Here is a 12,287-nt window from a genome sequence, read left to right as displayed (position 1 = left end):
GTGCGCCACACAGTGGGACACTGGGCGATCCTTCCGTGTGTTGAAGGGCGACCCATACTCACGCCAAGTACAGCCGCAACGAACCCCACAGCTCGCACCAGTCACTCGCACTGTAACCACCGAGGCCAAGGCCGAGGCGTGGAAGCAGGTGAGGAGGCAGTGCCTGCTTCACTTTCCGGCGTAAAGATCTCCAAGCATCAGCAATACTAGTGAGGACAAAAGGCTTGATCTTCTTTCTCTACTCCAGCACCCACTCGCCATGGTGAGCGACGTCGACAGCGAGGACCATCGTTCTCCTGGTGTCTGCGATGCGTGCGGAATCGCCCCTGCCGCACTGCGCTGCGAGGCCTGTCGCCTCGATTTGTGCGTGCCCTGCTCACGGACGCGTCACCGCAGCAGCCTCCATCTGACCACAGGCCGCTTCCGCTTCTACCGCAAACCAGGACACGACCAAGCGGACGACTCACCGTCCACTGCCTCACCACCCAGCTCACCCGCAGCCGAAGAGCTGCGCAGCTCGTCTGAGACGACAGCTAGTGACGCGCTATGGGGATTCGACGATGCGTTGGCGCAATCGATACGTGCGCTAACGTTCGCCACCGATGAAGATACCAGCGTCGACTCAATTGCAACTTCTATGACCACAACTGCTACCACTGCTACTACTACTACGACGACGACAACGACCGTTGATAGGCGACCACGCAGCTTCTCCGACTACGCGGCGTTGGGCGACACCGAGCGGTGGCGTGCGCAGGGAGAACTCAGTGAGCTCTGGGGGGCCATGCAGACGGAGTTTGTCTCGCGCCACGTAATCGTGCGCTGCGGTGCCGGTGTCTGGGATGCGCTGGACGTGCGCCGCGTTGTGGATCGACTTAACGTACGTAGAAATAGAAAGTGACGTTGCTACGGTAGGAACTGACATGTGTGCATTTATTTAATGCAGAACTTTGGGAGTGTGGCCAGCACACGCCGCGAGCTGACTGCAAGTGGATTGCTCTTCTGCACCTTCTTCGATCTTGCGAGTGCAGTGGCGGCTGTTGGCCGCTGGCGCGCTGATATAGACATCATTAGCTTTTGTCTACCCTACGAACTGCCGGATGACGTCAACTCGGCGACGCTGCTCGTACGTTTCGCGCTCGGTGGGTCGCCTCCTACGGCTGCCGAGCTTCGTCATGTCTGTACGTGCTTCGGCCAAGTGGCCAGTGTCTTGCAGCCTGATACACAAATAACCAAGTACATCGTCGAGTACAGCGACTCCCGTGCACTACCAGGCGCACTTAACGGCCTGCCACACGCCTTCCACGCCAGTGGACCGGTGTCTGTGGCGCGCACTACACCTCTATCCTTGGATGTTTCCAAGCTTCAACTCTTCCAGGAGTGTCTGAATCGATCAGCAACCACCCATCCACGAGTAACTAGAACTCGCCCCAAGAGCTTCTCGTCTAGCAGCACGTCGCTTCTGACGTCGCCTACCTCGTCCGTCGCGTCATCCCTCAACACGTCCTTCCTGGAAGGTGCTGGTAACAATAGCCCAATGGCATCGACCACGTCGGCCACATATCCTGGAGAGATCACGTCCCCGGTGTTCATGCCTCAGGAAGAGCAGCAGATTTGGGCGAGACCAGCGCTTCGGGTCAGAAGCAACTCGTCCTCAGCGTATCTCGGCGGTTCTTTGTCGTCCAGCAGCTTTGGCGATTCGGCGTATTCCAACGGGTTTGCACTTCCGTCGTCCAGCAGCATCGACACGTTGTCGAGTCGCGCCAATGGATATTCGTCGTTCCAGGGTGTCAATCAACTACAGCCTTCCGGTAACCAGATACCCACAGAGCAACAGCAGCAATCTTATTACGACTTTCGAGGACGACAGCGTATGCCCACCAAGTTTGCCGCCATGAGAAACAGTTTTAGCAACAACGACCACTTCTTCCGAACAAATGCTAATGCACTCAGTGGTGGCCACGCTCCTGCTCACGGTGTGGGCTCCGCAGGGCGCCCCACGACTGGGCGGAACGATCAAGGTACCGGGGAATTCAGCATGTCAATCGAAAAGGTGGCGTCGGGCGAAGATAAACGAACCACATTGATGATCCGTAACATCCCCAACAAGTACACGCAGCAGATGCTGCTCTCGGAGATCAATCGTAACCATCGCGGCAACTACGACTTCTTCTACCTGCCCATTGACTTTAAGAACAAGTGCAACATGGGATACGCTTTCATTAACTTCATTGAGGCGGCGCTTATCGAAGCGTTCCATAAGGAGTTCGACGGACAGAAGTGGACCAACTTCAATAGCGAGAAGGTCTGCGCCATCTCATACGCGCGTTTGCAAGGCAAACAGGCAATGATCGCTCGATTTCAGAACTCGAGTTTACTCGACAAGCACGAGTCCTATCGCCCGCTGGTCTTCGGTAGTTCTGGCCCGAATCGAGGCAAACCTGAGCCATTTCCAGCCCCAAAGCAGATTGTTCACAAAAAGCAGTCGGTGCACTTGCCACATTCCCCAGGAGTATTTGGGGCTGACGAATATGGCAGCTACGTAGCCCATCGAATGTATGCGCAGCAGCCATCGCACCAGCAGCAGATGCACCAACAGCATTCGCTTGCTGTGTACCCTCAGTCACTTGTGGGGATGCCTCAGCATGCCATGCCTCCTCTTCCGACAGCCCACTTCGGCCCGCAGGCACTACCGTTGCAGTATCCCCCCTCGTACCAGCAGAACGACCCCCGCTTGACGTCGCCGTTTTTATACGGGGTTGCAGGGATGCCGTCGAATACGCTGGATTACTCGCTTTGACCTGTTCTTCCGGCTTGGCGACTGCCTCGACTTCCTGCCTGCCTTCGTATTAGTTTGTTGAGCGCTCTTTGTGTACTCTTGTTTACTTTTTTGGCTTGCTGGTTTTTGATACCTGCTCACTGTGTAACTTTGATTAGCTTAAGCTTTTAGCACGATAACTATCTCGGAAATACAGCAAACTACCACCGTGAACAGCAGCATCCCCCTGTTCACGTCGCGAAGAGGAATCGCAAGTCTTCCTCGGTGAGACGGCAGATAGCGCTTACGTTGGCCCCAACGGTTCCTTCAAAGATCAGTCGCTTCTTCTCTTGAAGCTTCAGAATGCGTTCCTCAACGGTGCCAGCAATGATGAAGCGAGTGGCCTGGATCGGCTTGAACTGACCCAATCGATGCGTACGATCGATGGCCTGATTTTCTGCCGCAGGGTTCCACCACGGGTCCATCAAGAAGATGCTGCAACAGACACAAGACACAGGAAGGGAGTAAGATGATCGGAGAATAGGTATACAAGAGCAGAAGAAGGCCCTCAAACTTACTGCGATGCGACAGTCAGGTTGAGTGCGACGCCGCCTGCCTTGAGACTGATCAAGAACGCAGTCACTGTTGGGTCGTCTCGAAAGGCCTTGATAGTTCGGTCTCGCACACTCATGCTCATGTTGCCTGATAGTTTAACGCACTTGACCCCACCGAGTTGCAGGCGGTGTTGGATGATATCGAGCATGTTGACAAACTGTGAAAAGATGATGGCCTTCCCGGACGGGTCACGAGCGCGCATGAGCTCCAGTTCCTGCATCAGCGCTTCAATCTTGGTACTGGACTGGAAAGCGTGGACGTCGGAGATTCGGTGAAGAATGCTATTCCGATGAAAGCTGGACAGATTTACAGCCTTCGGTGACCGGCTACTCGGCGTGCTGGTCTCTTCGTTCGAAAGAGGTTTGACTTCTTGCACCGGCGGAGATAAGTCGACTGTCAGCGGTTTTAAGCACGTTGGACATGTCGCCTCGGCGCCCGCTGGAAGTGACTCGATGAACTCCTTCACACACTCGCGGCAGAATTCGTGTCCACATTTCGCGACGACCTCGTCTTCCATGTATTCGTGGCAGATTGTACACGATCGCTCGTCCTCAAAGCTCGCGCCGCCGCAAGTACCGAAAGGCGTTTCTTCCACCAACGGAGCAGCTGAACTGGGGAGCTGGAGTGCTGGGTTTGTCTTGGAGTAAATTACGAGGTACGGGTGGTCCACGGCTTGGCGAAGGCGAATGAGGAGGTCGAAGATGTGGGCGTAGTTGTTCAGCAGAGTCCCAGACGACACGTACGTGTTGAACTGCGCTTGACTCTGTGTATAGATAGCCTCGTAAAAGTCATTTTCACGCTCATCCAGTCTATCCTTTCGGATTCTCACGAGTTTAGGCGGAAGTGAAATGTCGTCTGCACGTCCTTCTTTCGTTCGGCGTAGTAGAATCTGCAATCGAACCACGTTAGACGAAATGCAAATGATACGGGAAAAAGGGCAGTACTAACATGCTGGAGAACGTCATTCTGCAATCGCTGCATTGCAAGCTTGCCCTCGCCAACGTAGCCGTAAGCCTGGATCGGGATCACGACCTTTTTGTTAAAGTACGAGTAGTGCTGGATGGCGCTGTGTGTACACTGTACACATTTTTTATCTGGGAAACTGGATCAATCAACGTTAGATACAACGCCAACTTCGATAGTACAGACAAGAGACACGTACTTGTAGTCCAGCATTTGGCAGTCACACACGTTGCAGTGGTAGTATGCGTACTTCTTTACCTGGAGGAACCGAACAAGAGAAAACAACTCGCCAATACGGTTCTGCAAAGGAGTGCCTACGCAGATATGGTAACGAAGTCGTGATAAGTCTCACAACTCCACAAAGCGAAGTTCTAGCACACAAAAAGTACCAGATAAGCACCACTTGTACGTTGACTTGAGCTCGAAGACACCACGCGCTGTATTACAATTTCGGTCCTTGATGTAATGCGCCTCGTCCAGAACGATACGCGTCCACTGGATCTGATGAAGAGGCGACTTGCCTTTTGTCTTCTGGAGTGTCGGCTTTTTCTCATCATTCTTCTTCGCTGGACCCTTAGGTTTTCGAGCTGCTTGCTTCATGTCATCGCCTTCCTCTTCACTGCTCTCACCAGCAGCTTTCTTTTTGGGTTTCTTCCTTTGCTGCTTATTCTGCAACGCTGTCTTCCTGGCACCTGGTCCGCAAAAGTACTTGTAGTGCGACACCAACTTGTCTGGCAAATACTTTTTACCACAAAACTTGCACGCAACTTTCAACCATCCGAGTGTTTTACGGATCTCACTTTCGATAATGGAGTACGTCGTCAGCACAATATCATATGAAGCAATCCTTTCCACCAAGTTCAGACGTTTAGAGCCGTGATGAATGTACACGGACAGATGACCAGGCTCCACAAACCGCTCAATCTCGCTCTTCCACTGCATGACGGCAACGAGAGGGCAAACAACGAGAGTTCCACCATACACAGTCTGCGAGTTTCGGCTGTTAACGGGCTTTCCAATGGGCTTTTCACGACCATTTTCCAGCATGAGCGAGATGGCCTGAATGGTCTTCCCCATCCCCATTTCGTCTGCTAGAATGCCGCCTTTGTAGCTGCTTTCCTCCTGTCCGACCATCCAAGCCAGAGCTTCTCGCTGATACGGAAGAAGAGTAGCAGTTAAGTACTTGGACGGTTCCTTCTCTGGCATGCGGCCTTTCTTGTTGAAGTGCTTGTCTGAAAGTGGGAGACGCTCATCAATGACACCGTCCATGTCGTTCTTCTTCATGTACTCACGAACACGCTTCTGATCTGCAGCCTGCAGCCTTGAAAATCCGTCAATAGGATCGCTGTTCTTCTTCTTCGCAAGTTTATTGTCCACCTTTTTGCCATCTGCCTCCTCTGTAGTAAGATCGGCGGTAGTTCCAGCCTTCAGTCCGATCATGGTGCACTCCACATGCTAGGTATTTAGGAGACCAAGAACCATTAGACAAATACATTTACTCCACGAGATTAGGGTCACTTACTTTGTAATAAGTGGTGTCACCGAAAATTGAGTGTCGAATGTCGATACCTACACGAAGCTGCTTGACGAGAAGCTTCTGCTCGCAGCTCTTGCACTGCATTTTTATCATGCATTAGCTGCGTTAAGAACCGGAAACACATCATCAGCAACGCAACTGAGAACGACGCACCTTAGATCTGCCATTGGCTGCGTATTCAACAAAGTAGTGGGGGCCATCGTACAGATCCTCCTCGTCCGAAACCTCGCTCTCGCCCACAATTTCAATGTCCAACGAATCTACGTCGCTACCATGAATACTGTTGCCTGCACTAGTAATGCGGGTGGAGGAGACATCGATATTTAGATTGGCAGTTGCAGGGCGAATTATCGCAGCGCGTTGTATTGGAGGAGAATTCTTCATGGGCGGACGTCTTCTCACCGGTTTTCGCCCCTCTTCATCACTCGATATAGCCGACGATACCAAGTCATCGTCTTCTTCCTCACATACGCTGTCTCCAACGAAATCACTGTCAGCGTCGTTGTCTTCATCGTCGTCACTTAGTACAACTGCCAGCTTTCGGGACGAGGCACGGCGAGCCGTTCGACCATCCACTCGTGACTTTGGCAACGTCTTCGCCTTCATCTTCATAGCAGTCTTCCCGTTCTGACGCTTCAGCAGCGTCTGAGCTATAGGCTTCTTGTCCAAGTCATCGTCTTCATCCTTCTGTGTGGATCTCGTCGACCCTCGGCGTCTCTTGGGCATCGGCTGCTCTGCCTCCTCCATCTCCACTAGGGTATCTCTCTTCTTTCTCTTGCCATTGTTTACAAGTCCATTCTTCTCCTCGCCTCCTCCCTTACAGTCTGAGCACTGCCACGAGTCTACCAGCTGCGGCCGGCGACGCAGCGGCGGTTTGAGGCATCCCAGGTGAAAAAGCTTCGTGCAGGTTGAACAGTTCACGGTCACACGCTGTGACGGCTCCTCGCACACGGCGCAGACTTCAGCATCAGCATCCGGGCTCTCAGACGCCGCTGCTGGTTGCTGAGAGCGCAGTCTTGCCATTCGTTGGCAGCTTTAGACACTCGACCTGTTCACTCGACTTCAAATTGCCGATTGACGTATCGGCGGCCCAGAGTGAAAACCAGACGGACAGAAACGAGACGGTCTTTTGGCGCGATGGCAGCCGAGTTGGAACAGTTGGCGCCAACCCTCAAAATGCTACTGTACTGTACTGCTTTTAATAGTACCCTTTTCTAGGAATATTTTTTGAACACCTGGATAGGGATTTTGGAAATTATAATCTCGCTTCAACTAGCAAGAGGGCCTCTAGCAACAACCTGTGCCCAGTTCTTACGAGACGGTCATAGACGTCAAGTGGGCGAAGGACCCTGGAGGCAGCACCAGCTTCTTTCGGGAGCGGAGCGCGCTCTCGGCGTTGATCTTCTCCAGCAACAGACGGAACTGCTCCACCTCACGGTCGATGTCGTCTTCCTCCGGGACGCGCACCTCCATGACCGAGTCGGCGCTTCCGTCTGTCGATGCTAAGGCAAACTGCTGCTTCTCTGATGCGGCAGCGTTGCGCTTCGACATGTGCGACTGAGTGTTTGTATCTCGAGGATTCACATTCTCTGTCGCCTTCTGAGCTGCGGCTTCTTTTTTACGGCGCTTCTTCTCCTTTTTGCTTTTCTTCTTCCGGCTGGTACTGGAGGGTTTCTGACTTGCCTGAAGGTCTGCAAGCTCATCTCGTAGCAGTTCAGCCTGAATAGCGAGCGAGTGTTGCAGTGCCTCTTGGTATGCGGCTTCCAGCTGCCGTGCAGCAAAATACAAGTGTTAGTTCCATGGGCAGGTAACACAGCAACGCAACATACAAAGTACCTGTTGGCTGAACGTGATGCCGAGTACATCCAGCAGATACTCCTGGGCCCAATATGAAGTGTTCGCGCCGGGGCATGTGTCATCGACATCAACTTCGTCGTCCTCTTCGCTGTTTTCGCTTTCGTCGTCGTCAAAGCCGGGTGGGAGCGGTTGCACGTCGCTGATCGGTATGCCACAGCGGATCATATCTTCGATAAAGTCCGTGTGATCCTCCCGAATAATGATATAGCGTTCCTCTTTCTGGATAAGCCGTAGCAGCTCGTCTTCCTGCCGCTTGCCGACTTCCAACGCGGCCAAATACTCGTCTGACAGCATGCCACCCTTGCCGTCTGCGCCCCGTCGTCCTTCCCGCTCCAGCTCAGACCTAAACACCAGTTCCTCCTCTTCGAGCACCAGATCCTCCATATCCTCATCAGACTCGTCCTCCAACTCTGCCTCATCGTCGCAATCTTCATCGTCGCATTCGTTTTCCACGTCGCTTTCCTCCTCCTCATCGCCCAAAAATGGCGGGAAGACACTGAAAGCGTCCAGCTTGGAGCGGCTACCCGAGCGCTTCCGTTCGTGGTCTTCCCACTCTGCAATTACATTGTCGTGGCACTCGCAGCACATGTTAAAGCTAACGAGGAACTCGTCAAGCGACGACAAGAATGTATCGCGGCGGATCCGCAGCAGTCGCCGCTTAGCCACAAGCGATAGTTCCCTCCAGAAATTGATGAGCTCCACGCGCGTGTAACTTTTGGGGCTTAGCATCGTCACACTGTTATTGCTGCTGGTGGAGCCCGTCGAGATCGCCTGTGCAGCTGATCCCCGCTCTGCTCTGGGTACGAATCTGCTGATCGCGCGTGTATAGTCACTCTCGTCGTCGTTGCTGCCATATCACATTACAACACAAAGAGACGATGGACAGCTTGGTTAGTAGACGCAAAAAGAATGGCGCGCGACTTGATCGCTATTGAGAGGGGGGAGCTACATGCACTAGATTTACCGATTCTTGCGCGCGAGCATGGAGATCGACGAGCGCCGCAGTAGACGATTGCGGTGCTGCAGCAGGCCCGACTTAGTACCAGTCGTCTTGGTGACACGATGGACGTGCGTCGTGGTCTTGGGGCGTCTGCGCGTCATGCTACAATGGGAGCTCGATAATGTCGTCTGCGACTTTTTGTAAATGGGACCTTTTTTTAGTCAGACTTTTTGGTCAGCACAAAATCGAAAGACAGGATGTCTTCACTTGCAGCAACCCAAGCAGACGGCTACTACTACCCGGCGGAGTGGCGACCCGAGCATGGCTCGCTCAACTCGTTCCATGGGTCACACCCACTGGGCAAGCGGGCTAAGAATCTGGCGAGCGATGGTGTGCTGGTGGTGCGCTTTGAGATGCCCTTCAGCGTCTGGTGCACGCACTGCGATTCCCACATTGGACGGGGTGTCCGCTTCAACGCGCGCAAGAAGCGGGTGGGAAATTACTTCTCGTCCGCCGTGTGGGAGTTCCGCATGAGCTGTGCTAGTTGTAGCGGCGAAATGGTGATCAAGACGGACCCCCAGGAGCGCGGGTACGAAATGGTCAGTGGTGTCAGGCAGAAAGCGGAGACGCACAGCAGTACTGAAGAGAGGCAGATAGAGCGCCTGAATGACACTGATCTGGGCACCAAGTTGATGGACGATCCGTTTCTCCGACTAGAGCACGAAAATGAGGACAAACAAGCGGCCAAGAAGAGGTCACGCGGGCTTGAGCGCCTCGTGGAGCTGCAAGATGCAGAGTTTAAAGACGACTACGACAGCAACTCGGCACTGAGAGCACAGTTTAGGAGCATCAAGAAGCAGCTCAAAAAAAGAAAACAGGAGGCTAAAAGATTAGGACTCGGGATCCCGCTGCTGGACGTACATCCAGACGACGTGCTAGCGTCGAGAGTAGTCGTATTCAAAGGCATTCCGCAGAAGCAGCGCGTGCGTGGACGCCATCGGCCAGTACACTCGAGTGGCTCAAGTACAGCTGCTACTGCTGCGAGAGCGGACTCGTTCCAGCACTTCGGCGACCCCGTCGGGTCTCAGCTACAACGGCTTAAGGCGGCCAAGCGAGCATCGAAGAAGCGGGCATCGGCTTCCTCTCGGAATTAAGCTGGTCGACCTCGGTTCAAATGTACTAACTCAACGGCTTTTAACAAGTATTTTCTTCATAAACTAAAATCGGTAGAAGGGAATTTGACTGCGGCAGAGAGGCTCACTCGAGAGCGGCACACAAACGCGGGACGTCGTTACACAGGACGGCGAGCGACTTGAAAGCGCGATCTTCGTCGCCCTGCCACACCTGCAAACACTCCTCGGCAGTCAGGACCATATCGCTCGAGTAATTCGAGTCTTCACTGTAGGCACAGTACGCCAGTAGCACGCGTACGATGCTCCTTTTCTCGCTTTCATTGGCTTCTGCAGCGTGATCATCCACATCCTTCGTAATAACCTCAAAATTGTCGTGTTTCCCGTTGATAATAAACTCCTCAACGCGCATCGATGTGTCGGAGATGCTCGAGGCAAGCTGTAGCAGTCGCTCACCCTCCGTGACGGAGTCCGTCTGGCTGGCGTCGCTCTCCACCTGGTTTCCTTCAAGATCGGCATAGAACGCGCGATCTTCCTCTGGCTTGGGCAGGAGCTCGTATTCGTCGTCAAAGTCGTTTAACTGGTTGGTGCCGTCCGTGTAACACGACGCCTCGTCGTCTGCAGCATTGTTGTCACTATACTCTGGTGTCTCGCGATGCGTTACCCCTCCTTGTTGTGCTTCGGCCTCTGCCTTGAGACTCTCAGCGTCCAGCTTGGCGCTGTGTTGTACATGTAGCTCTCGCAGTGTCTTCGTCGGTTGCGGGGCTGTCTCGAAGACAGCGTTGAACTCGTTAAATACGTCGTCGTAGACCTGCGACGGCAATGATCGCTGTGTGCTCGTTCTCGCGATAAACTTTTTTGCGATAAACACGAGCGATGCAACGAGAGCGGCCCTGGCACGATTTGTAGCGGCTGTTACCCAGCAACTCATCACGGCGGCGGTAAGCGCCATTTTGGACGAGAGTGCGCGAAGCAACGCCGCTTGCTGTGCCGCACACCGTCGCTGCAAGGGCGAGCCGCGACGCTGGTGACCTCGCAGTGCCTCTACTTGGGCCCTCACGATCGCGTACACGGCCTCAGAGCGACCGTGCGCGCGACAGACCGACGACACGAGGAAGTTGCCCATGCTCGTAGGTCAAAATGTATCAATGCCCAGAGCGGCTTTCTACCCAAGAATACCGGTACAGTCACAAGTTGAAGTGGCGCTTTTTCTGCGAATCACAAGTTCTCATTGGGCGTCGTGAATTGGTATATAACACCTAATTAATGGATGCGCCCGAATAAAAGCCCTCTACCGAATAGTGTCCTGTGGGGTGCTAGATGTACATGCCTGCACTACTAAATACTAGCCCCTCCTGAATAGAGTCCTGATAAAAACTACCAAATCTGCTATTACAAACTTGCTGACCATCCATTCTACAGAGAAACACTTTTCCGTCATTTCCAATAATGTCTCATCAAAGGCAGTCGGTTAGCATTGGGCGTAAGCAAGAGGTGATCAAGTGGATTAAAAATGTCGTTTCAAGGACCTACTGTACATGAAAATTAATGCTTGGAAAGAGTCAGACCGAGTCGAATACACTCGCTTTGGTAACCCACGTATGCCAAGTGTTGACACCGTTTGCGATTGGGGCCTCCGCGCGTGGCGAGACACGGATGAGGCAACAATCATGCGGAGCGTTGAAATAGCAGGCTTCTCGAGAGACCCCTCGTCGTGGTTTATATCCAAGCACGATGTGTAAGGCGCAAAATTTCGTGAAAAGTGGTCGAAGGAACCGCATATGGACGAAGACGTCGATCTGTTAAATCTTTCAGAGTAAGATGATGCGTTAGACGATTTTAACCTGGTACACGAATCATTTCAGCAAGAAATAAAGTCCTCACCCGGTTATAGTCCTCTCTGTCACTTTCGGGTGGCACTATTAACTATAGTCCGGACTCTAATAGGGCGCGTCCATTAGTCATGACTAATTATGGTGTTTAGGTTGGAGCACAAAATTTTGGAAATTTAACTGCCCGTAATTTAAAACTACTAGCTCATACCGGTATTTCAAACCAAGCACACTAGAATAAAGTAATTGCCGAGATCTGCCCAAAACCGTTGCCTTTGTTTAGAATTGATGAGCCTTCTAAAATATCCCAGATTTGTGACGTCACTAAAGCGCGATTGCACGATTAATTTCGAAGCCCGACTAATTAGAGTGAACGGTGGGGTCAGAACTGACTTTTTTGCTGGCATTTTCTGGTAAAAATGACTGTCGGCGTAGAGGCCCAACGTCTTCTGAAAACTTGAGAGCGGTTAACGAGTTGTCCTACATTCCATATTACCGCTCGATAGGTTGACTACTTGGAGAATGGCAGCGAGTGGATTTCTTGTTTGACGGAAGCTGCTGAGCTCTAAATGTCGACTCAGCTACACCAGCTCTTTGTCACCATTCTGGTGCATTCAGCCCCAGCAAATGTTCATGTTCTATGGGATCAGCTCGT

At 52.7% G+C, this 12,287-nt stretch overlaps 5 protein-coding genes across 5 annotated transcripts; 2 read left to right on the top strand and 3 right to left on the bottom strand.

The window, feature by feature from the left end:
- Nucleotides 1-259: 259 nt before the first annotated feature.
- On the top strand, nucleotides 260-2,800 carry PITG_18963 (uncharacterized protein; the record flags this gene model as incomplete). Its single annotated transcript, XM_002997284.1, has 3 exons — nucleotides 260-564; nucleotides 697-880; nucleotides 947-2,800. 3 exons carry the CDS (start codon nucleotides 260-262, stop codon nucleotides 2,798-2,800), a joined length of 2,343 nt encoding a protein of 780 aa, XP_002997330.1.
- Nucleotides 2,801-2,909: 109 nt separating this feature from the next.
- Nucleotides 2,910-5,542, bottom strand: PITG_18962 (DNA repair protein, putative; the record flags this gene model as incomplete). Its single annotated transcript, XM_002997283.1, has 6 exons — nucleotides 2,910-3,253; nucleotides 3,337-3,923; nucleotides 3,969-4,262; nucleotides 4,322-4,475; nucleotides 4,536-4,650; nucleotides 4,726-5,542. 6 exons carry the CDS (start codon nucleotides 5,540-5,542, stop codon nucleotides 3,010-3,012), a joined length of 2,211 nt encoding a protein of 736 aa, XP_002997329.1.
- A 1,638-nt stretch (nucleotides 5,543-7,180) lies between these two features.
- PITG_18961 (uncharacterized protein) lies at nucleotides 7,181-8,857 on the bottom strand (the record flags this gene model as incomplete). The annotated part of the gene is made up of 4 exons (XM_002997282.1): nucleotides 7,181-7,640; nucleotides 7,710-8,108; nucleotides 8,226-8,577; nucleotides 8,695-8,857. The coding sequence occupies 4 exons, from the start codon at nucleotides 8,829-8,831 to the stop codon at nucleotides 7,185-7,187; spliced, it is 1,344 nt and encodes a 447-aa protein (XP_002997328.1).
- A 70-nt stretch (nucleotides 8,858-8,927) lies between these two features.
- Nucleotides 8,928-9,824, top strand: PITG_18960 (uncharacterized protein; the record flags this gene model as incomplete). Its single annotated transcript, XM_002997281.1, has 3 exons — nucleotides 8,928-9,278; nucleotides 9,330-9,657; nucleotides 9,700-9,824. The coding sequence occupies 3 exons, from the start codon at nucleotides 8,928-8,930 to the stop codon at nucleotides 9,822-9,824; spliced, it is 804 nt and encodes a 267-aa protein (XP_002997327.1).
- Nucleotides 9,825-9,927: 103 nt separating this feature from the next.
- PITG_18959 (uncharacterized protein) lies at nucleotides 9,928-10,926 on the bottom strand (the record flags this gene model as incomplete). Its single annotated transcript, XM_002997280.1, has 2 exons — nucleotides 9,928-10,380; nucleotides 10,465-10,926. The coding sequence occupies 2 exons, from the start codon at nucleotides 10,924-10,926 to the stop codon at nucleotides 9,928-9,930; spliced, it is 915 nt and encodes a 304-aa protein (XP_002997326.1).
- Nucleotides 10,927-12,287: the final 1,361 nt, after the last annotated feature.

Source organism: Phytophthora infestans, genomic scaffold (genome assembly GCF_000142945.1).
Source record: "Phytophthora infestans T30-4 supercont1.77 genomic scaffold, whole genome shotgun sequence".
In the NCBI taxonomy this organism is placed as follows: Eukaryota; Oomycota; class Peronosporomycetes; order Peronosporales; family Peronosporaceae; genus Phytophthora; species Phytophthora infestans.
Note: the sequence above shows the minus strand (reverse complement) of the source record. Positions and strands in the feature narration are given on the sequence as shown.